This window comes from Macaca mulatta, chromosome 6, assembly GCF_049350105.2.
Source record: "Macaca mulatta isolate MMU2019108-1 chromosome 6, T2T-MMU8v2.0, whole genome shotgun sequence".
Lineage (NCBI taxonomy): Eukaryota > Metazoa > Chordata > Mammalia > Primates > Cercopithecidae > Macaca > Macaca mulatta.
This window is the reverse complement of record NC_133411.1, coordinates 1,780,779-1,802,271: the sequence shown is the minus strand read 5'-3', so window position 1 is coordinate 1,802,271 and position 21,493 is coordinate 1,780,779. Positions and strand designations below refer to the sequence as shown.

General features: G+C 47.0%; 2 protein-coding genes across 2 annotated transcripts in view; both read left to right on the top strand.

Annotated features, from left to right (window-relative positions):
* Positions 1–10,368, top strand: part of LOC144341373 (uncharacterized) — a 53,296-nt gene extending 42,928 nt beyond the window's left edge. Inside the window, exons 8-13 of the mRNA XM_078004587.1 lie at positions 722–845; positions 1,429–1,697; positions 3,395–3,459; positions 4,911–5,137; positions 6,413–6,663; positions 8,423–10,368. The gene's annotated coding sequence lies outside the window, so the exon portion shown is untranslated. The remainder of the gene's footprint in view (positions 1–721; positions 846–1,428; positions 1,698–3,394; positions 3,460–4,910; positions 5,138–6,412; positions 6,664–8,422) is intronic.
* On the top strand, positions 8,954–19,478 carry LOC144341361 (uncharacterized). Its single transcript, XM_078004535.1, has 4 exons — positions 8,954–9,346; positions 11,507–11,664; positions 19,007–19,197; positions 19,288–19,478. Exons 1-4 carry the CDS (start codon positions 8,954–8,956, stop codon positions 19,476–19,478), a joined length of 933 nt encoding a protein of 310 aa, XP_077860661.1.
* The last annotated feature ends 2,015 nt before the right edge of the window (positions 19,479–21,493 follow it).

Genomic DNA, 21,493 nt, shown 5'->3' with positions numbered 1-21,493 from the left:
TTTGTTCCTTAGATATCTATATAGATATAGATGTATATTCCTAAAGAGTACATACATGCAATACATTGGTAACTTTTTCTTTTTTTTCTTTTTAACAGAAAGGACGTTGTATGTATGTAATATCTGGACTCTTTGGGGAATCACTTTTTTCGCTTAATACTGAATTGCCGAGGTCTGTCCATACCGCGTGTCACTGTCTTCTGCTTTCTTCTGCTTGCTCAAGTCTGTTGAACTCTTCTAATGAACTTTTTGTTTCAGTTATGTACTTTTCAGCTCCAATTTCTTTCTGGTTTTTAAAAAATATATAATTTCTCTCTCTATTAATAATCTAATTTGCTCATATGTCATTTTCCTATTTTATTTAGTTGTCAGCGACTTCCTTTAGTTCACTGAGAATATTTAAGACAGCTGCTTTAATGTCTTTGGCTAGTAATTCAAATGTCTGAGCTTTCACAGACATCGTTTATGCCAAGTTTTTTTCTCCTGTGAATAGGCCATATTATTCTATTTCTTTACATGTTCTATAATTTTTTGTTAAAAACTGGATATTATGAGTATCATAATGTGATAACTCTAAAAATCAGGTGCTTCTCCTCCTCTGGGACTGTGGATTTTCTCTTGTTAAAGGCTGGATCCATCAGTTTGTGACTTTTTCAAACTGCTTTTGCAAAATGTGTATTTCTTGTCACTGAAGTTGCTCTTCCTTTATCTATACGACCAGTTGGTGAACTACCAAAGATTTCCTCAAATATCCAGCTACAAACAAGGGGGAAAGTCTGTCTCTTTAAATCTTCCAGTGGACGCTGCTGGAGGAAGCCACTGCTGCCAAGTGGATCAAAACCAAGGCAAGTCTCCGTATTGATCCCTCAGGCACCACCAGACTGACCAAAATGTACCACGTCAAATTTTTTGAGGGCAAGGTCCCTGATGCTCACTCTGACATCAGCCAGCTGCTCCAGGAATGTGGGTTGCTACTCTTATAGGCACAGCAGGACTAAGAAATGGAGGCGGTAGCTGGCTCGTGTCCACCACTCACAAAGGACCAGCCGCTTCTCCTTCCTTCCTTCCTTCCTTCCTTCCTTCCTTCCTTCCTTCCTTCCTTCCTTCCTTCCTTCCTTCCTCTTTCTTTCTTTTCTTTTCTTTTCTTTTCCTCTCTCTCTCTCTCTCTCTCTCTCTCTCTCTCCCCCCCTCTCTCTCTCCCTCTCTCTCTCTCACTTTCTCTCTCTCACTTTCTCTTTCTTTCTTCTTTTCTTTTGACAGTCTTGCTCTGTCACCAGGCTAGAGTACAGTGGCGCAATCTCCACTCACTGTAAGCTCCACCTCCTGGGTTCACACCATTCTCCTGCCTCAGCCTCCTGAGTAGCTGGGACTACAGGCTCCCACCACCACACCCGGCTAATTTTTTTTTTTTTTTTTTTGTATTTTTAGTAGAGACGGAGTTTCACCGTGTTAGCCAGGATTGTCTCGATCTCCTGACCTCGTGATCGGCCCACCTTAGCCTCCCAAAGTGCTGGGATTACAAGCATGAGCCACCGCTCCAGGCCCAGCTTCTCCTGTCTTCAAGCATTCTCCCATAGATGCCTGACCCGGTTCCAGAGTTTCCAAATAATTCATTGCAATTACTCTTTATAGCTCAATGGTTGTTCCAGTGGAAGGACCAGCCTCTATAGCTTCCTACAATACCATTTTGTCCTTAGGTAAACTACTTCTGCCTTTTTATATACAGACTTAAACACAGTTTTACAACATTATCTACATTCTTCCCCACCAACCTTCATTTCACAATCCTCCACTATTTCACCTATCATACTTTGTCATACTTTTATTTTCACTTCAAATTAATATTTTATTTTCTCTTTAATCTCAGTAATTTTAGGATTAGCTTGGTGGTACCTTAGCTCTCCTTTGCTTATTGAGTCCTGTCACTTCCTTCTGTACATTTTTTCCTTGCACTTTTCTGTGTCTACTAAGACTACTGCACCCACTGCAATAATCGGGTGGCAGACACTCCCGTTGTTGCCTATGGTGTGGGAAGTTTTGCAGCAGCAGTCACTGCCTGGCTGCTCAGCCTGCAAGTCCCCCAGCTAATTGTCCCATCAGGAGCCCTGCCCAGCGGAGCATCCACTGCTCCTCACTGGCGATTCCTGGGGGGCTCTTCCAGGTTCTGCAGCACGTCCTGACCGAACCTTCTGCATCGGCTTCCATTTGCATTCTTTCCTTCTAGGAGTCATCATTTCTGATCCAACAAAGGTTTCCCTTCTTGCTTTTCTTTGATGTCCTGTCTTTACTCATTTATGGATCCATTTATATCCTGATTATAATTTTTATTTTATTTATTTATTTATTTATTTATTTTTGAGATGGAGTCTTGCTCTGTTGCCCAGGCTGGAGTGCAGGGGTGCAATCTCGGCTCGCTGCAACCTCCGCCTCCTGGGTTCACACCATTCTCCTGCCTCAGCCTCCTGAGTAGCTGGGACTATAGGCGATCACCACTACGCCCGGCTAATTTTTTGTATTCTTTAGTAGAGACGGGGTTTCACTGTGTTAGCCAGGATGGTCTCGATCTCCTGACCTCGTAATCTGCCCGCCTCGGCCTCCTAAAGTGCTGGGATTACAGGCGTGAGCCATTGCGCCTGGCCGATTATAATTTTTAAGGATTGGATCAGAGAAGGAAGACTATAGCATGTGATAGATAAGCTGTTTTGATTTAGAAGTATCCTAGTGACTTTTTTGCTTGTGGGTCTTTCAAAAACGTTCAAAGCAAGATTTTGCACATTTCTGGTCACTAATTCCTGACATATTCAGCATTGCAAGTTAAGATAAGCCCGAACTCCAAACCTTTGCAGAGTCTGGGCAGCAACACGGTCACTTCTCCTGCCAGCTGGCCAGCACGTATAAACAGTCAAGTTCTTGGCTGGCTGCGCTAGTGTAGCATCAGGGCAGAGAGCAAAACACCTGTACCCAAGATGTGGGTGTAAAAACACTTAAGGCTCCCTGACAGCCAGAACTCGCCACAATCAAGCAAGAGTTGTGAGAAGGTGCCAGGCATGGGATGACCTCTTGTGGGCCCATATTTCCCCACTTTTCATGCTAGAAATCCAAACTAGCCTCCTTGGCTACCACAAGACCCTCTTATTGATCAGGGAAAACACACTTTATCTCGCTGTATCAGCACACATGCAGAAGAAGAAAGCAACATTCTTCCAGCAGTGCGGTCTTATCACCATCTTCACAAAAACGAAGGCTCGGAAACTCAGAGAGGTGAAGCGATTGCCCCCGTCACAAGCTCATCTCTAAACTGTACTCTCGTTGACACATTTTGTCCACTTCGGCAGTATAACAAATATTACATCACACGTTCTCTGTTGTTTCTCTTTCTGAATACTGCAAACAGGCTACAACAAGAAAGAAGACAGCCCATGAAAACCGACAGTGCTGAAAGTGAAGCCTGAGATTCAGGTAAGGTATGTGGCAGTACGGGTCGTGTTGAAATCTGCCCAGGTTTGGTTCTCTAGAGAGTGCAATATCTTCTTTAAAAAATCACCAGTGCAAACTCAAGGGCTAGGATGCTTGCTGTTTCCTTGTCTCTTGATGTCAACAGTAACCCCAGAATGTGAGCCACGTGTCCGTCTGTAGAAGTAGTGCATGGCAGACGAGGTATGAAAATATCAATTCATCTTTATTTTCTCGGCAGTAAACAATGTATAAATTGTAGACCGCTCATTTTCATACTTGCCTTTAAGTCTAAACTAAGAATTATTTTCACCCAATTGTACTAATCTAAGAACTTTAAATAATGAACACCTGCCATTTTAAGATGATTTCTATTAGAAGCCTCTGACCCTACCTATCCGAGCTTTCTGCTCAAACCTTTAGGACGATCCATAGAATGCAGCGAAATTTAACTGTGAAACAAATGATCATTGACTTCCAGAATCAGGGGGAAAGTTTACTCACTAGAAGGCTAAAGGAATTTGCTATGAGGCACACACATGAGTTGGCAAACCATCCAGCCATGCTCTGCCATCAGAATAGGAAGCTGAGCACTTGAAAACAGAGGAGCATGCTGTCCCTCCACTTCTATATCCCCTCAGCTAAGAAACATGAGACATGATTGTATCTGAAAATGAGACCTCAGCCCTTTCTCTAAGCTGTTACCTGTGCTTTCCAAGGCAAGGCAAGCTCCTTTGCACCCTGAACTCTACCATTCAGTACCTGCTGTCTCACAATGCTTCAGAGAGGCACCTCGCAAAAACTAGCTGGACAGGAAAAGGGTATAGGGCACACTGAATCCTCAAAGGCATGAAAAGTCCATACAAGAAAAGTCCTGTGATTGGGGAAAACATCAAGAGCCCTGGGATCCTCAGAGTTCCTGTGCTCCCGGCAGCTTCCCACAGCTGGCTGGGTGCCTTGGAGCCCTGAGGAAGGTCAAGGTCTCCCAGCAGCACAGCCCTGACCAGCACCCTAGAGGACAAGAGGGCAGGACTGATGGTTCTGTGTATATCCTGTGAAAATGTTGCAGAACTGGGAATAGACATCACCAGGAAAGCCCAGAGAGACAGCAAACCTAGGAAAATTGTTCTCTAGAAAAACAGTGTTTGAGATGCATAGCACAGGGGCTTAATGAGGCAGGAGCCAAAATCATAATTGGAGACAAGCTGAGATGAGAAGACAAATCCCCTGAGATCAAAGGGGAGCTGAATGAGATATGGAAAGATTGTAAGAAACTGACCATGTATTGCAAAATTAAAATCTTTCAAGGAAAGATGAAGTAAAGTGGTGCTGTAAAAAACTGTCTCAGTCATATGGAGGACAAACTTAAGAAGCTACAACTTGAGTTCATGTAGAATGTCTATAGAACAGCACCTGATTCTACGTGCTTCTCCCACCATTCCCTCTGTGTGCAACAGTGAAACGGCTGAGGAGTAGCAGAGCCCGAGAAGTGGAGCTGGACACTTGGCTGATGCGTCAACTTGCAAATCATCTGCAAACAACTGACAGCTGCTGTGGACATCCTTCCATGTGAGCATCAAATGGAGCCGTGGACTCCCTGCCGTGAGCAACAGTGGCTAACAGTGATGGACACAAGGGGTGTCTTAGTCCATTGGTGTTACTACAAAGAGACACCTGACCCTGGGTAATTTATAAAGAAAAAAATGTATTTGGCTTGTGAATCTGATGGCTGAAAAGTTCAAGATTGAACCCCGCATGTGGTGATGGTCTCAGCCTTCTTCCGCCAACAGCAGAAGGTGAAGGGAGCTGACATGTGTAGAGATCACATGGAGAGAGGGGAGGCGAAGGGGTGGAGGAGGCTCCAGGCCCTTTTCAACAAGAGCCCATGCGTTGGTTAGAGCAAGAACTACTGGAGCTGAACTCACTCCCTTCAGAGGGAGGGCTTTACTCTCTTCGTAAGGGGTCCACCCCATGACACAAACACCTCCTGTGAGGCCCCATCTCCAACACTGGAGATCAAATTTCAACATAAGGTTTGGAAGGGTCAGATGTCCAAACCATAGCAAACAGCAAGTTCCCATGGCAGAGCTTGATTAGTGATTGAAACAAGATGATTCAGTGTGTTTTATGGAAGCTCAAACTCAGCCAACCACAGCTTGTCTGCTGAAGTTATGGATAATTTCAGGTCACATTCTTTATTGTTTGCATGTTCTTTATCGTTTGTATTATGTTTGAATGAGGCTAAATCATTTCTAAAGCATGTGGTCTTCCTGGGGTGCTTTTGAAATGATTTAGCCTCATTCAAAAAAAATATTCACCACTAAGGTTTTAAGCAGATGTTGGCTGTGATAACATCTTACAGTTGTGAATTACTGTAGCCCACATGAAACACGTCTTCAGTATGCCTTCCCCTTCTCAAAGTGCCTGTGGGTAGGAGTCAGTCACTCCTATCTCTAGAAAAGGAGATGGTGGCTAAGAGAGTTGTCTGATTTTTATGTAATCCCAGAAAGGACTTAAGGTAGATTTTAAAGATCGTGGAATACAGACTGATGGCATAAAGGGAAAAGGAAGGGGAAAGAAAGAAGGTAGTGATATGAAGCCTGAGGTTCTAGTCATGTGGCAAGTCACTTACAAGGATCGGAGAATGCTCTGAAAACTGAGGAAGTTAGGGGGTTGTGTGTGTGCGTGTGTGTCCGAGGAAGTTAGGGTTGTGTGTGTGCGCGTGTGCGTGTCCGGGTACATGTGAGTGCGAGAAGTTAGGGGGTGTGTGCGCGTGTGTGTCCGCGTCCATGTGAGTGTGAGGGTAAGTATTCTTAAAGGCATCAATGAACTGAGGCGACATAAGGAATTTTCAGGCCGGGACTGAAGGCACAGAGGAACCCAGAGAGAAACCCAGTGGGGAGTGCAGCTGGCCTTTGCCCCGAGGGCGTTTGGGAAACCTGGTGAACTTCATTTTCAGCTTTACAAGAGACAAAAAGAGAAGATCAAGCTGAGAGCACAGCCAAAATGGCAAGCCAATCAGTAATCTCTTAAAGTTGGCACCCCCAGATGGCGGTACCCTCATTGCAGTGGCAAAGTAGAAGCAACTCACTTCTCCACCCGCAAAGAAATCAGGAGTGATCAGTCATCTCGAGCCCTAGAGCTGAAAGAAAGAGAGAAAAAACACTGCCGAGTATTTGGAGCAACAGGTTGTCCCTAACTGTGTGCGAGGTGAGTGACCGAAACTCCCCAAGCGGAGAGTTTAACGTAGAGTGATTCTGCACTGATCATTCCCAGGGGCCAAGCATCATTCCTTATGAGTAACAAACCTTCATCCTACGGCTCAAAGATTTCTCACAAATAAAACTACAAGCCAATGAGCAACTCTTAATGAAAAATAACTCACCACACGTGAAAACAAAGCACTATGAGTGAGAAGCAACAGAAACCATAGTAGAAACAGACACACAAATACTTCAGATACTGAATTTGGCTGACCAAAACATAAAGAAAACACAAACTCAAAAATATCTGGAGAGAACAGAAAACTATTTTTTAAATTACCAAGCAGATTTGGAAAAATACCAAATAAAACTAATACAAATGAGAAAAATACCAAATAAAACTAATACAAATTTTTTAAATTGATGGATGGATTTGACAACAAATTAGACACAATTGAAAAGTGAATTAGAGAACTAGAATCTAGAGCTGAACAAATTACTGAAATAGACACAAAGTGACAGAAATGCGAAATGTCGAAAACATTAATGAGAATACCGTTTGAAGACTATGTTATGTTTAATTAGAGTCCCAGAAAGAGAAAAGAGAAAATTGGCAAGAGGTTGTATTTAAGGAGATTTGGCTGAGAATTTGCCAACATTGTTAGAAGACACCAACTCACAGATTTATAAAGTGCAGTGAATCCAAGAAGGGTAAATAAAATTCTAGACACAACATAATTCAATTGATAAATGCCCTAAACAAAGAAATATATATATAATCTATGTATATATATATTTTTTAGACAGAGTCTCTCTCTCTCTCTGTCTATATATATATATATAGAGCTCTATACCCCAGCCTGGAATGCAGTGGCATGATCTCGGCTCACTGCAAGCTCCGCCTCCCAGGTCACGCCATTCTCCTGCCTCAGCCTCCCGAGTAACTGGGACTATAGGCGCCCACCACCACGCCCAGCTAATTTTTTGTATTTTAAGTAGAGACGGGATTTCACCGTGTTAGCCAGATCTCCTGGTCTCGATCTCCTGACCTCGTGATCCACCTGCCTCGGCCTCCCAAAGTGCTGGGATTACAAGTGTGAGCCACCGCACCCGGCCAGAGAAATATTTTTTAAAATATCTAGTGATAAAAGATGGGTTGTCTTGGCCGGGCGCGGTGGCTCAAGCCTGTAATCCCAGCACTTTGGGAGGCCGAGACGGGCAGATCACGAGGTCAGGAGATCGAGACCATCCTGGCTAACACGGTGAAACCCTGTCTCTACTAAAAGAAATACAAAAAAACTAGCTGGGCGTGGTGGCGGGCGCCTGTAGTCCCAGCTACTCGAGAGGCTGAGTCAGGAGAATGGTATAAACCCGGGAGGCAGAGCTTGCAGTGAGCTGAGATCTGGCCACTGCACTCCAGCCTGGGCGACAGAGCGAGACTCCATCTCAAAAAAAAAAAAAAAAAAAAGATGGGTTGTCTTTCAAAAAGATGCATTTCCCAAGAAGAACAATAGAAAATGGCCTATGTTGGTGATGCACTCATCTCTAAGCTTTCTGGAAGGATGGGGAGGGCAGGAGCCTTGCTCAGGAGGACTCTCACTAGACCCAGCTGGGAAGTGGGGCTAAGCCAAGGTGATGATCTTCCCGGAAGCCAGCCCTGCCTCTCCAGGGAAGAGGGTAAAAGCCACTGGTGGGTTTCCATCACAAGGAGACCTGAGCTCCGTCCCTGGTGGCTGCTCAGAGAGTGACTTTGTTTTGTCCTGCAGAAGCGGAGGTGCCTGTGATCCAGGTCTTCCACCCTGAAACCCCACCCTGCATCAAGGTCCTGCCTGGAGAGTCTACCTTGCAAAGCCTCCTGCTCCTACACATGCTACAGTCCAGCAACGAGAGCCCATCATCTCAGAGCCTTGCAAAGCCTCCTGCTCCTACCCATGCCACAGGCCAGCAGCCAGAGCCCATCATCTCAGAGGCCCCTGTATGTCCTTCGAAGGAACCAGGACCCTCACAGCCCAGCATCCATCACTGTCATCATCTTCATCACAACCAAAGAAGAGCAAGCCTGGCAGGCGGGGTTACATCTCCAGGACGATGGGCTGCCAGCAACTGCAGAGATGCGGCCACCTGCTTAACTGTGCTGTCCAGCCAGCCAGCCAGCTGCAGGGCCTCTTGCTGCTCAAGAAGAGCTGATGGGCCGGGCACGTTGGCTCACACCTGTGGGCACAGTGCTGAGAAATGGGAGCACAGTAGTGAGAAATGGGAGCACAGTCCTAGGAAATGGGAGCACACAGTACTGCGAAATGGGAGCACACAGCACCGGGAAATGGGAGCACACAGTACTGGGAAATGGGAGCCCACAGTACTGGGAAATTGGACCACACAGTATTGGGAAATGGGAGCATAGTACTGGGAAGTGGGAGCGCACAGTACTGGGAAATGGGAGTGCAGAGTACTGGGAAATGGGAGCACAGTACTGGGAAATGGGAACACACAGTATTGGGCAATGGGAGCACAGTACTGGGAAATGGGAGCACACAGCACCGGGAAATGGGAGCACACAGTACTGGGAAATGGGAGCCCACAGTACTGGGAAATTGGACCACACAGTACTGGGAAATGGGAGCACAGTACTGGGAAATGGGAACACACAGTACTGGGAAATGGAAGTACAGTACTGGGAAATGGAGCACACAGTACTGGGAAATGGGAGCACACAGTACTGGGAAATGGGAGCACAGTACTGGGAAATGGGAGCACACAGTACTGGGAAATGGAGCACAGTGCTGAGAAATGGGAGCACAGTGCTGGGAAATGGGAACACACAGTACTGGGAAATGGGAGTATAGTACTGGGAAATGGAGCACACAGTACTGGGAAATGGGAACACACAATACTGGGAAATGGGAGCACAGTACTGGGAAATGGGAGTACAGTACTGGGAAATGGGAGCACACAGTATTGGGAAATTGGAGCACACAGTACTGGGAAATTGGACCACACAGTATTGGGAAATGGGAGCATAGTACTGGGAAATGGGGGCACACAGTACTAGGAAATGGGAGTGCAGAGTACTGGGAAATGGGAGCACAGTACTGGGAAATGGGAGCACACAGTATTGGGCAATGGGAGCACAGTACTGGGAAATGGAGCACACAGTACTGGGAAATGGGAGCACAGTACTGGGAAATGGAGCACACAGTACTGGGAAATGGAGCACACAGTACTGGGAAATGGGAGCACAGTACTGGGAAATGGAGCACACAGTACTGGGAAATGGAGCACACGGTACTGGGAAATGGGAGCACAGTACTGGGAAATGGGAGCACAGTTATGGGAAATGGGAGTATAGTACTGGGAAATGGGAGCACAGTATTGGGCAATGGGAGCACAGTACTGGGAAATGGGAACACAGTACTGGGAAATGGGAGCACAGTACTGGGAAATGGGAGCACAGTACTGGGAAATGGGAGCACACAGTGCTGAGAGATGGAGCGCAGTACTGAGAAATGGGAGCACAGTACTGCGAAACCCCAGACCTGGATTCTGAGTTCTTCAGCCTAGCCCAGACTTCTTATCTTAGTAGACAACAAGAGTCAAGAGAAGACCAGAGAACCACAGTCATCATCTGTATTTTAATGAACTCTGCATTTTAGTCTGTAGTCATATTTTAAAAGATAATCCGTTTTCTAAATATATCTCTAAGTTACTACATGCATTGGGCTGTTTTGTGTTTCTATAAAGAAATACCTGAGGCTGGGTAATTTATTTTAAAAAAAAAATGGATTTAACTGGCTCACAGCCCTGCAGGCTGTACAGGAAGCACGGTGCTGGTATCTGCTTGGCTTCTGGTGAGGCTCAGGAAGCTTCCATCGTGGCAGAAGGTAGGTTGGGAGCCAACACATCATGTAGTGAGAGCAGGAGCAAGAGAGAGTGGTGGGGTTGGGGGGCGGGCATACATTTTTAAATGACCAGATCTCAAGTGAACTACCAGAGCAAGAACTCACTCATCACCAAGGGGATGGCACTAAACTATTTATGAGGAACCTGCTCCCATGATTCAAACACCTCCCAGCAGGCCCCACCTCCAACACTGGGGATTACATCTCAACATGGGATTTGGAGGGGACAAAAATCCAAGCTATATTATTCCACCCCTGGTCCCTCAAATCTCATGTCCAAATCACCTTGCAACATGCAATCATCCCTTCCCAATAGTCCCTGAAAGTCTAAACTCATTCCAGGATCAACTCAATCAAAAATGCCAAGTCCAAAGTCTCCCCTGGAGATGAGTTCCTTCCACCTATGAGCCTGTGAGATCGAAAACAAGTTATTTACTTCCCAGACACAATAGATACAATGATGGTACAGGTACTGGGTAAACACACCTATTCCAAGAGGAAGAAATTGGCTAAAAGAAAGAGGCCACAGGCCCCAAGCAAGTCCGAAACTCAGCAGGGCAGACATTAAACCTTAAAGTTCCAAAATAATCTCCTTTGACTCCATGAGGCACACTGGTGTGAGGCGTGGGCTCCCAAGGCCTTGTACAGCTCCACCCCGGTGTCTTTGCAGCTTGCGGCCCCTGCAGCCAATCTCATGGGTTAGAGTTGAGTACTTGTGGCTTTTCCAGGCTGAGGCTGCAAGCTGCCAGTAGATCAAACATTCTGGGGTCTGGAGGGCAGAAGCCCTCTACCCACAGCTCCACGAGGCAGTGCCCTGGTGGGGACTCTATGTGGGCTCCAACCCTACATTTCCTCCCAGCATTGCCCTCATAGAGTATCTCTGTGAGGGCTCTGCTGCTGCAGCAGGCTTCTGCCTGGGCAGCCAGGTTTTCCCACACATCCTCTGTAATCTAGAGGGAAGCCGCCAATCCCCCTTCACTCTTGCGTTCTGTGTTCCTGCAGATTTCACACCACTTGGAAGCCACCAAGGCTTACCCTCTAGAGCGGCAGTCCACGCTGTACCTGGAGACTGTTGAACCACCACTGAACCACCTGAAGAAGTTGGGATACAGGTACCAGTGTCCCCAGGCTGCACAGGGCATCAGGGCCCTAGTCCTGGCCCATTAAGCCATTGTTTTCTGCTTGGCCTCTGGGCCTGTGATGGGAGGGGCTGCTGCAAAGATCTTTGAAATGTCTTCAAGGTCGTTTTCCCATTGTCTTGGATATTAGCACTTGGCTCCCTTTTAGCCATGCAAATCTCTCTAATAAGTGGTTGCTTTGCAGCCTGTTTGGATTCCTGTCCTGAAAACATTTTTTCCTTTCTCTACCACATGGCTAAGCCGCAAAATTTCCAAACTTTTACACCCTGCTTTCCTTGTAGGTATAAATTCCAACTTGAAGTCATTCCTTTGCTCCCATATCTGATCACAGGTTGTTAGAAGCAGCCATGCCATTTCTTGAATGTTTAGCTGCTTAGAAATGCCTTCTGCCAGACACCCTAGGTTACCATTCTTAAGTTCAGACTTCCACAGATCACTAGGACACAATTACAATGCAGCCAAGCTCTTTGCTAAGGCACAGGAGGGTGACCTCTGCTCCAGTTCCCAATAACTTCCTCCTGTTCATCTGAGACCTTGTCAGCCTGGCCTTCATTATCCATATTTCTATCTGCATTTTGGTTCCAGCCACTTGTTAAGTCACTGAGTTCCAAACTTTCCCTCGCTTTTCTGTCTTCTTTTGAGCCCTCCAAAGTCTTCCAACCTCTGCTCATTACCCAGTTCCAAACCTGCTACCACATTTTCAGGTATCTTTAGAGCAGTGTCCTGCTCCTCAGTGCCAATTTTCTGAATGAACCCATTGTTGCATTGCTATAAAGAAATAACTGAACCCGGGTAATTGCTGACAAAAGACCTGAATCCATAGGTATTCATGATGAATAATTCATGACAAGCTACACAAATGAAAATAAGAAATCCAGGCCTAGATACATTGTAGGGTAAGGCGGAACACAGAAGAAAATCTAACTTTAAAAATAACCAGAAAGAAACAACAAATCATCCACAGAAGGAAAGCAATTAGACAGCAGATGTGTTAATCGTAACAACAGTAGATAGATAAATCATGTTGCTACAACAACAACAAAAGACACTTTTGACCTAGAATTATGTATCCAGCAACACTATCTTTAGGAAAAAGAGCAAATTAATCATATTTTCAGATAAATAAAAGCCAAGTTTACCACCAACAATCCTACACTATGGGACATCAAAAAAGATGTTTTTATTGATGGAAAATGTGTAAAGCAAACACAGAGCCTACAGGGAATAATTTTTAGAAATTCACTATCACTCGTGGAAGTTTTCAGTGCCACTCTCAATCACTGTTAGGTCAACCATATTTTTAAAATAATAAAACTATAGATTTGGACAACATCATCAACAGGCTTGATTTATTGGACAGCAGTGGAACTGGAAGCACATTTATTATTAATAGAAAATGTGCGTTCTCCTTAGTCACACAAAGAATATTGCCCAAAACACTGCTTGCTGGCTTCAACAAGTCTCAAATAACTTCTATGGGATGGACCAGTGTTTCCCTTTACATATTTTGTCTGATAGTTATTCCTGTCTGCTTTTAACATTTCTATTTATCACTGGGATTAAGCAATTTGATTATAATGAGACATGATGTAATTTTATTCAATGGTACTTGTGCTTGAGGTGCATTCAACTTCTTGCATCTGTAGGTTTATAGTTTACGTCAAATTTGGAAAAAAAAGTCATTATTTTTCCAAACGTCTTTTTTTTTTTTTTTTTTGAGACGGAGTCTCGCTCTGTCACCCAGGCTGGAGTGCAGTCCCCAGATCTCAGCTCACTGCAAGCTCCACCTCCCGGGTTCACGCCATTCTCCTGCCTCAGCCTCCCTAGTAGCTGGGACTACAGGCACCCGCCACCTCGCCTGACTAGTTTTTTTTTGTACTTTTTAGTAGAGACGGGGTTTCACCATGTTAGCCAGGATGGTCTCGATCTCCTGACCCTGTGATCCGCCCGTCTCTGCCTCCCAAAGTGCTGGGATTACAGGCTTGAGCCACCGCACCCGGCCCCAAACATCTTTTTTAATGCACTACCCTCATTCCTCATGTTTTCTTCTCTCCTTCAGGGACTTCAATTAAATATATATTAAGCCACATGAAGTTGTCCCACAGATTACAGATAATTTAGCTTAAATTTTTTTAATCCTCTTTTCTTTTGGTTTCATTTTGGATAGTTTATATTGCTATGGTTTCACGATGAATAATCTTTTCTTTTTTAACATCTAATCTGCCATTAATCCCATGCAGTGCAGTTCTTATTTTATAAATTGTAGCTTTCACCTCTAGAACAGTGATCCAGAGTGTTGTTATATCTTCCATGCCTCAAATTAGCTTTTACAGTATGTGGAATAGAGTTTTGATATTGTTTTAATGCCCTTGAGTCTGTTCTGGATCAGTTTTAATAGACTAATTTGTCTTCTTGTGGCTCCTATTTTCCTACTTGTTTGTATGTATAATATTTCTGACTGGATGTCAAAAATTGTTGCCTTCTCTGGTGTTGGATATTTCTGGAGTCCTATCAGTATTCCTGAGGATTTCACAGAACTGACAAAAGACACAAATCCACAGGTATATGATGAGTTAATTATGACAAGCTGCATAAATAAAAAGAAGGAATCCACACCTAGGTAAATCTTATTCGGGGATGCAGATAAGATAAAATCTCATTCTGAGATGCAGTTATTTAAGAACAGAGTTTTAAAGTGTTTATAGATGTAAGGGGTAGAAGTGCAGATTTCTTCCATGCATATGTTGCATAGTGGTGACATCTGGGCTTTTAGTTTACCCATCGCCTGAATAGTGAACATTGTACTGAATAAGTAATTTTTCAACTCTCACCCCCTTCCACCCTCCCACCTTTTGGAGTGTCCAGTGTCTTATTATTCCACTCCATATGTTCATGTGTACACATTGTTTAGCTCCCACTTATATGTGAGAACATGTGGTATTTGACTTTTTGTTTCTGAGTTATTTCACTCAGGATAATGGCCTCTATCCATGTTGTTCAAAAGATATGATTTCATTCTTTGTTATGGATGGATAGTATTACCTTGTGTATATATGCTACATTTTCTTTAACCGGTCCTCCACTGATGGATGCTTAGGTTGATCCATTATCTTTTCTGTTGTGAATAGTGTTGTGATAAACATACAAGTGCAGGTGGTTTTTCATATAATTAAGTCTCTCCCTTTGGGTATATACCGAGTGGTGGAGTTGCTGAACCAGATAGTGGTTCTATTTTTAGTTCTTTGAGAAATCTCCATACTGTTTTCCAGAAAGATTATACTGATTTACATTCCCAGTAGCATTCCCCTTTCTCCACATCTTCACTAAAATCTCTTGTTTTTAGACTTTAATAATAGCCATTCTGATTGGTCTAAGATGGTATCGCACTGTGATTTTAATTTGCCTTTCTCTGATAATTAGTGATGAGCATTTTTTCATATTTTTTGACCACTTTTGTGTCTTCTTTGGAAAAATGTCTGTTCATATCCTTTGCCTACTTTTTAATGGGGTTATTTGGTTTGACTTCCTTGTAGATTCTGGATATTAGCCCTTTGTCAGATGCATAGTTTGCAACTATTTTCCCATGTCTATTTACCCTGTTGATAGTTTATTTCACTGTGCAGAAGGTTTTTAGTTTAAGTTCCATTTGTCTATTTTTGTTTTTGTTGCAATTGCTTTGAGGACTTGGTCATAAATTATTTGCCTAGGCCAATGTCCAGAAGAATTTTTCCTAAGTTTTCTTCTAGGATTTTTGTAGATTTTGGTCTTACGTTTAGGTCTTCAATCCATCTTGAGTTAACATTCGTATATGGTGAGAGGTATTGGTCCAGTTTCATTCTTCTGCATATGCCAATCCAGTTTTCACAGCACCGTTTATTGAAAAGGGTGTCATTTCCTCAATGTATCTTTTTATGGACTTTGTGTCTTCATTTCTGAGTCCTCTATTCTGTTTCATTAATCTATATGTTTATTTTTGTACTACTGCCATGCTGTTTTGGTTACCATACCCTTGTAATATAATTTGAAGTCAGGTGATGTGATGCCTCCAGCTTTGTTCTTTTAGCTTTGGATTGCTTTGGCTAGTTGGGCTGTTTTTGGGTTCTATGTAAATTTTAGGATTTTTTTTCTAATTTGATAGAGACTGTGTTGGGTCTGTTGATTCCTTTGAACAGTATGATAATTTTTAACAATGTTGATTCTTTCAATCCATAAACCTGGGATGCTTTTCCATTTGTTTGTGTCATGTATGATTTCTTTAATCAATGTGTTGTAGTTCTCCTTATAAAGATCTTTCACTTCTTTGGTTAAATATATATCTAGGTAATTTTTTGTAGCTATAATAAATGAGATTACCTTCCTGATTTGGTTCTTGGCCAGATTGTTATTGGTGTATAAAAATGCTATTGATTTCTGTACATTAATTTTGTATCCTTAAATGTTACTGAATTTATTTATCAAATCTAAGAGTTTTTTGGTGGAGTCTTAATACGGTTTGGCAGTATCCCCACCCAACTCTCATCTTGAATTCTAGCTGCCATAATTCCCATGTGTTGTGGGAGGGATCTGGTAGGAGATAATTGAATCATGGGGGCAGCTTTCACCATACTGTTCTCATGGTAGTGAATAAGTCTCACGAGATCTGACGGTTTTATAAGGGGAAGCCCCTTTCACTTGGCCTTCATTCTCTCTCTTGCCTGCTGCCAGGTAAGATGTGCCTTTTGCCTTCCACCATGATTGTGAGGCCTCCCCAGCCATGTGGAACTGTGAGTCTATTAAATCTCTTTTTGTTTATAAATTACTGAGTCTCAGGCATGTCTTTACCAGCAGTGTGAAAATGGACTAATACAAGTCTTTAGAGTTTTCTATACAGAATATCATTTCACCAACAGAAAGGGAGAGTTTGGGCTCCTTCTTCTCCAATTTGCATTCCCTTTATTTCTTTCTCTTGCCTGATTGCTCTGGCCAGGACTTTCAGTACTATGTTGCATAAGAGTGCTGAAAGTGGGCATCCGGGTCTTATACCAATTCTTAGAGGGAATACTTTCAACTTTTCCCCGTTAAGTATGATGTTGGCTGTGGATTTGTCATGTAAGGCTTTTATTATGTTGATGCATGTTCCTTCTATTTCTAGTTTTTGAGAATTTTTACCATGAAGGGAGACTGAATTTGATCAAATGCTTTTTCTGCATCTATTTAGATGATCATATGGTTTTTATCCTTAATTCTGTTCATGTGCCACGTCTCATTTATTGATTTGCATCCCTGGGATAAATCCCACCTGATCAAGGTACATTATCGTTTTGATGTGCTGTCGGGTTCTATTTTCTGGTATTCTGTTGAGGATTTTTATGTCTATATTCACAGGGATATTGATCTGGAGTTTTCTTTTTTTGTTCTGTCTGTGTCTGGTTTTGGTCCCAGGGTGATACTGGCCTCATAGAAAAGAGAGATATCCTCCCTTTTCAATTTCTTGGAATAGTTTCAGGAGGATTGGTTTTAGTTCTTCATATGTTTGGTAGAATCTGGCTGTGAATCCATCTAGTCCTGGGCTGAGTGCAGGGCATTAACACAACAAGTGAAGCCACTTCCGGCAGCGGAGAAAACAACTGCAGGGACAGAAGCGGACCAGGCTCCGTGTGGTCTGCTTGGAGCCATCTCGGCTTCACAGAGCTCACTGCCCACTGCCTCTGACAGCCACACCCAGGGCCTCCGCCCCTGCCCCGGCCAGCTGGGGTGTGTCCTCTCCACTGCAGACACAAGCGCCCCCCTTCTCTGCGGCCCTCAGCTCTGCGACGCCATCCTCTCTCTGGTCCTCCGTGTCTCTGCCAGGCATGGGCTCCCGTCCACATCTTTTCTGCCCAGCACACTGTCCTGTTGCCGTGTCCCCGCATCCTTCTTCCCTAGCATCGGCTGTGGAACTGAGGTAGCAATGGCTGGCATATTAAGAATGTGCTCCAAGCAGCTCTGCCTAGGGCTGAACACCCCCCATGTGGCTTCCCCTCCTCATCAGCATCTGACCAGTGGCAACAGTGAGGCCACAAGGCTCAAATGCCCTTCTCTGGGTCACAGGTGTGTGATAGTGGAGCCAGGGTCGCTCCCTGGCAGCAAGACCCAGAACCTGCACTTTCATTCCATGTTCCACAGCAATTCCAACCCCAAAATTGAACTTGACTTCTTTAAACAATATAACCAGATGCAATCATAGCCCAAACACACAAGGCACGTGCACACACACAGGTGCAAACACACACACATGCACACACACAAAGACACACGGGCACAGGCACACACAGGCACACAGGCACGTGCACACACACACAAACACACAGACACGGGCATGTGAACACATCCACACACAGGCACACAAGCAGGTGGACATACAGGTGCAAACACATGCACACATACAGAGACACAAGCACACGCACACACTCGTGCAAACACACAGAGACACACAAATACACAGCTGAACATAACGCAGCTGAACACACACCGACATACACCAGCATGCATATTCACACCTACAGGTGCACATTCACACACAGGAATACACAAACACACGCATGCATGTGCACACACACTCACGTGCACACCCACATCCCCGCAGACATTACCTAAGCTGCCAAGGACCCGTGGGAGTGACTTCAACACCCCCATGAGCCTTTCCAGGACCCACACCCAGGCAGGCACGTCGTTCCTTCAGTGACAGGTGTCACACTGACCACCCCCTCAGGCCCCATGCACCCAGGCTGTAGCTTGTCCCCAGCCCAGGACCCACACAGGAGCTGCTTAGGGTTCTCAAGGGGCTGTGACTGCTCACCTGCTGTGGGCCACACCCCCACGGGGCCCAAAGAAGCTGCTCAGCCCATAGGCCATCAAAGGACATTCAGCTGCCAGGGGTGGGTGGACGCCTGACAGGTCCAGCTGCAGGCCTGGTGGGAGCGGCTCCACCTCAGCTGCTGGGACCTGGCATCCCCATACTTGGTGTCGGAGGCCTTTTCATGTCTGCTGCTGTCTGTCCCCAGGAGTCCATTCCTCCCCCTACTCCCTGTGCTTCCATCTTCAGCATGGGGCCTCCCAACGGACCTGGGCTCCTGTCCTGGTCTCCCACTGCAGACCCGGATGGCCCAGCGTCTTCCGCCATCGCTTCCGCCCAGGGCTTCCAGTGCTACCCACCACGCTGTGTCTGCCCTGCCCAACCTCCACTGTCAGCCTGAACCTCTGCCCACAAAACCCAACGCCAAACCCAGGCAGGGTGGGCGAGGGTGCTGGGCAGCAGGGGCTTGTCCCTGAGAGCCAGCCTCCTCCTATGTGACAGCTGCCTGGCCTGGTGCTCCCAACTGCGGACACAGAACCTGTGCAGAAAGCCGTGGAAACAGCCGCAGGCAGGCGCCTGGGTGAACGCTGCTGGTCACTGGCGCGACGCCACAGGTGGAGCTGGGAAAAGCTTTGGTGTTGCGGGGGTAGTGCCCCCCACCCAAAAAATTCACATCGACCCAGAACCTCAGAGTAAGACCTTTAAAACAGGGTCTTTGTAGATGTAATTCCATTAAAGATTTTGAGATTATCCCAGCTTATCCTGGTGGCCCTTAAATCCAGTGACAGGTGTCCTGATAAGCAAAGGAGGAGACAGACACAAACTCTGGGAAGGAGGCCCCATGAGGACAGGGGCAGAGGTGGAGCCATGCGGCCACCGCCCAGGACCGCCTGGAGCCACAGAAGCTGGAAGAGGTGGGAACCTCCTGAGCGCACAGGCCTTGATATCGGACTTCTGGCCTCCTAAGCCTTAGGAGGGAACCCCTGTTGTTCAACCCATTTGTAGTGATTTTCTCAGGAGCCCAGGAAACGTCTTAAAACCGGACACTGTGCGTGGATCACATCATTGGCTGTGCGTCAGTTTTCAGTAATTGCAGGGTAAATGGAGGCCATCCAGGTCTGGCGGTGTAGCCAGAGCTGGGGTCAGGAAGGGCCACTGGAGAGGCAGCCATGGCCAGGTGAAGAGCCTGGAGTCCCGAATCGGGATCCACCTCTCCCGACTGGGCAAGATCCTGTGCCCCCGTTTCTGGTGATTTTGTAAGTGCTGACTGAACCGACTGCCGCTGGGAAATAACATCCGTGACCCCAAACCAAAATTTCACCCGCAGACAAGGAAGTAGACTCCATGAACACCCGACTCCCGACGGTAGAACCAGGTGCCCACCCCAGCCCCGGTCACTGTGTGTCCTGCGCAGGGGCCAGGGCAGCCCAAGGCTCAGTTCTGTCCTCCTGCTGAGACCTCGCTCAGCCCCCTGGACGCCGCCCCGCGCCCCCTGCCTCTCCTCTCCTCACAAAGGCTCCAGGACCATGTCTGTCTCTGAAGCCTGACGTTACCTCCCACTGCAATTTTATTGTAAAATCACTGCGTTTATGTCAAGAGAGTTTGTACAGGTTTCGAAAAATGCACTGAAGAGTCACCTTGTGCCTAATAGGACAGTAAGAACACACCAAGGAGACACCATTTCATTATTTCATTGATGCTGTTAGTAGGAACTGCCTGAGGGGAAGGCGCCCCGGGCTCCGCGGGACAAGAAGGCCGTCAAGCCCGCACCGAGCAGGAGGGAAGCAGGAGCCGCAGCCTGGCCGCCGCACAGCTTTGGGGGTCTCCCAACTTCCCTGCTGTGAGTGCGGAATTTCTCAGAAGAATTACACAGAAGCCCATCTCTGGTCAGTTCTGAGTGGAAGGAGAAACCACAGGAGAGGAGAGGAAGTGTGGGGCCCGAGACCACCGTGGGGTGGGTGGGGGCCAAGCCGCCGGGCTCTGAGGCCTCAGCACCCCCTGCCCAGCACCCCAACTTCCCCTGCTGCCTTTGTGGGCTCCAGGGTCTGCTGGACACCTGGTGCAGGGACAGAGTCGGGGCTGGGGTAGGAGCTCAGCTGCACCAGACACAGTGGAGCTGGAAGTCACCAGAGGCACCCCTTCCTCCTGGGGGGCTGTGCCTCGGCCTCCTCAAGGCAGGGGCCCCTGTGCCCCTCAAGTCCCAGCACCCGGCACCACAGAACCGCCCTGTCAGCTCGGCCCAGAACCTTGTGCGGAGCCAACTCCTGCGGAGGGCCGGTCAACCCCGGGCAGAATGAGCCCCCTCCGCAAAGCCTGTCTAGCGGCGCGGGGCCACAGGTGCCCAGAGAAAGGCGAGATTAGAAGAGCTGCCGGGATGGTGGCGCTGCACACGAGCGCCCTGCAGGGAGAACAGAGGCTGAGGCCGAGGGCGGGGGTGCGCGCTCTGCTCTCCGCTTCTGCGGGAAGGGCGGCCCAGTCCCAGGCAGCTGCGCTCCGCGCCCGGCATGGACCTGGCTCCCTGCTCAGGCCGACCCCCGGCCGCGGTGCCCCCACCTGGGCGCCCAGTCCCCGGCCTGCGCCTAGCCTTGGGGTCCGAGCACCTTCACAGCCCGGCCCTGCCGCTTCCCTGCACCGTCTGCAGCTCTTTAAAGAACTGGACGCGGTCGGGGGTCGCCCAGCACTGTCCTCGCGCCCCTCGCCGCCAACCCACCCCACCCCAGGAGGCCGCGTCCGCGCTCATCCATCCCCCGCCGCACCGTCCACGGGCGTCCTGCGGGGCGCAGAGATCGGGGTCCGGTCGTCCCCGGGGGGGCCCGGAACCAGGTGAGGGGCCCCGCCGCACCCTGCCCAGCGGTTCCCACGGCCCGAGGGTCGACCGCGCCCTGCGCTGAGCGGATACCCGGTGGCCGGCGGGGCCTGCGCGGAGCCGGCCTTGTATGGCAGAGGCCACAGTGCGCCCCGCGCGTTCCCCGAGCCGGGTGGGGCGTC

What these genes read in the sequence shown, in the direction of transcription:
- LOC144341361 (XM_078004535.1), top strand. Translation starts at nt 8,954, where the DNA reads ATGGGAGCACACAGCACCGGGAAATGGGAGCACACAGTACTGGGAAAT. An exon ending in ACTGGGAAATGGAGCACACA is followed by an intron (nt 9,347 to 11,506) that starts GTACTGGGAAAT and finishes TCTGTAATCTAG; the next exon opens with AGGGAAGCCGCCAATCCCCC. An exon ending in CTGAAGAAGTTGGGATACAG is followed by an intron (nt 11,665 to 19,006) that starts GTACCAGTGTCC and finishes CCTATGTGACAG; the next exon opens with CTGCCTGGCCTGGTGCTCCC.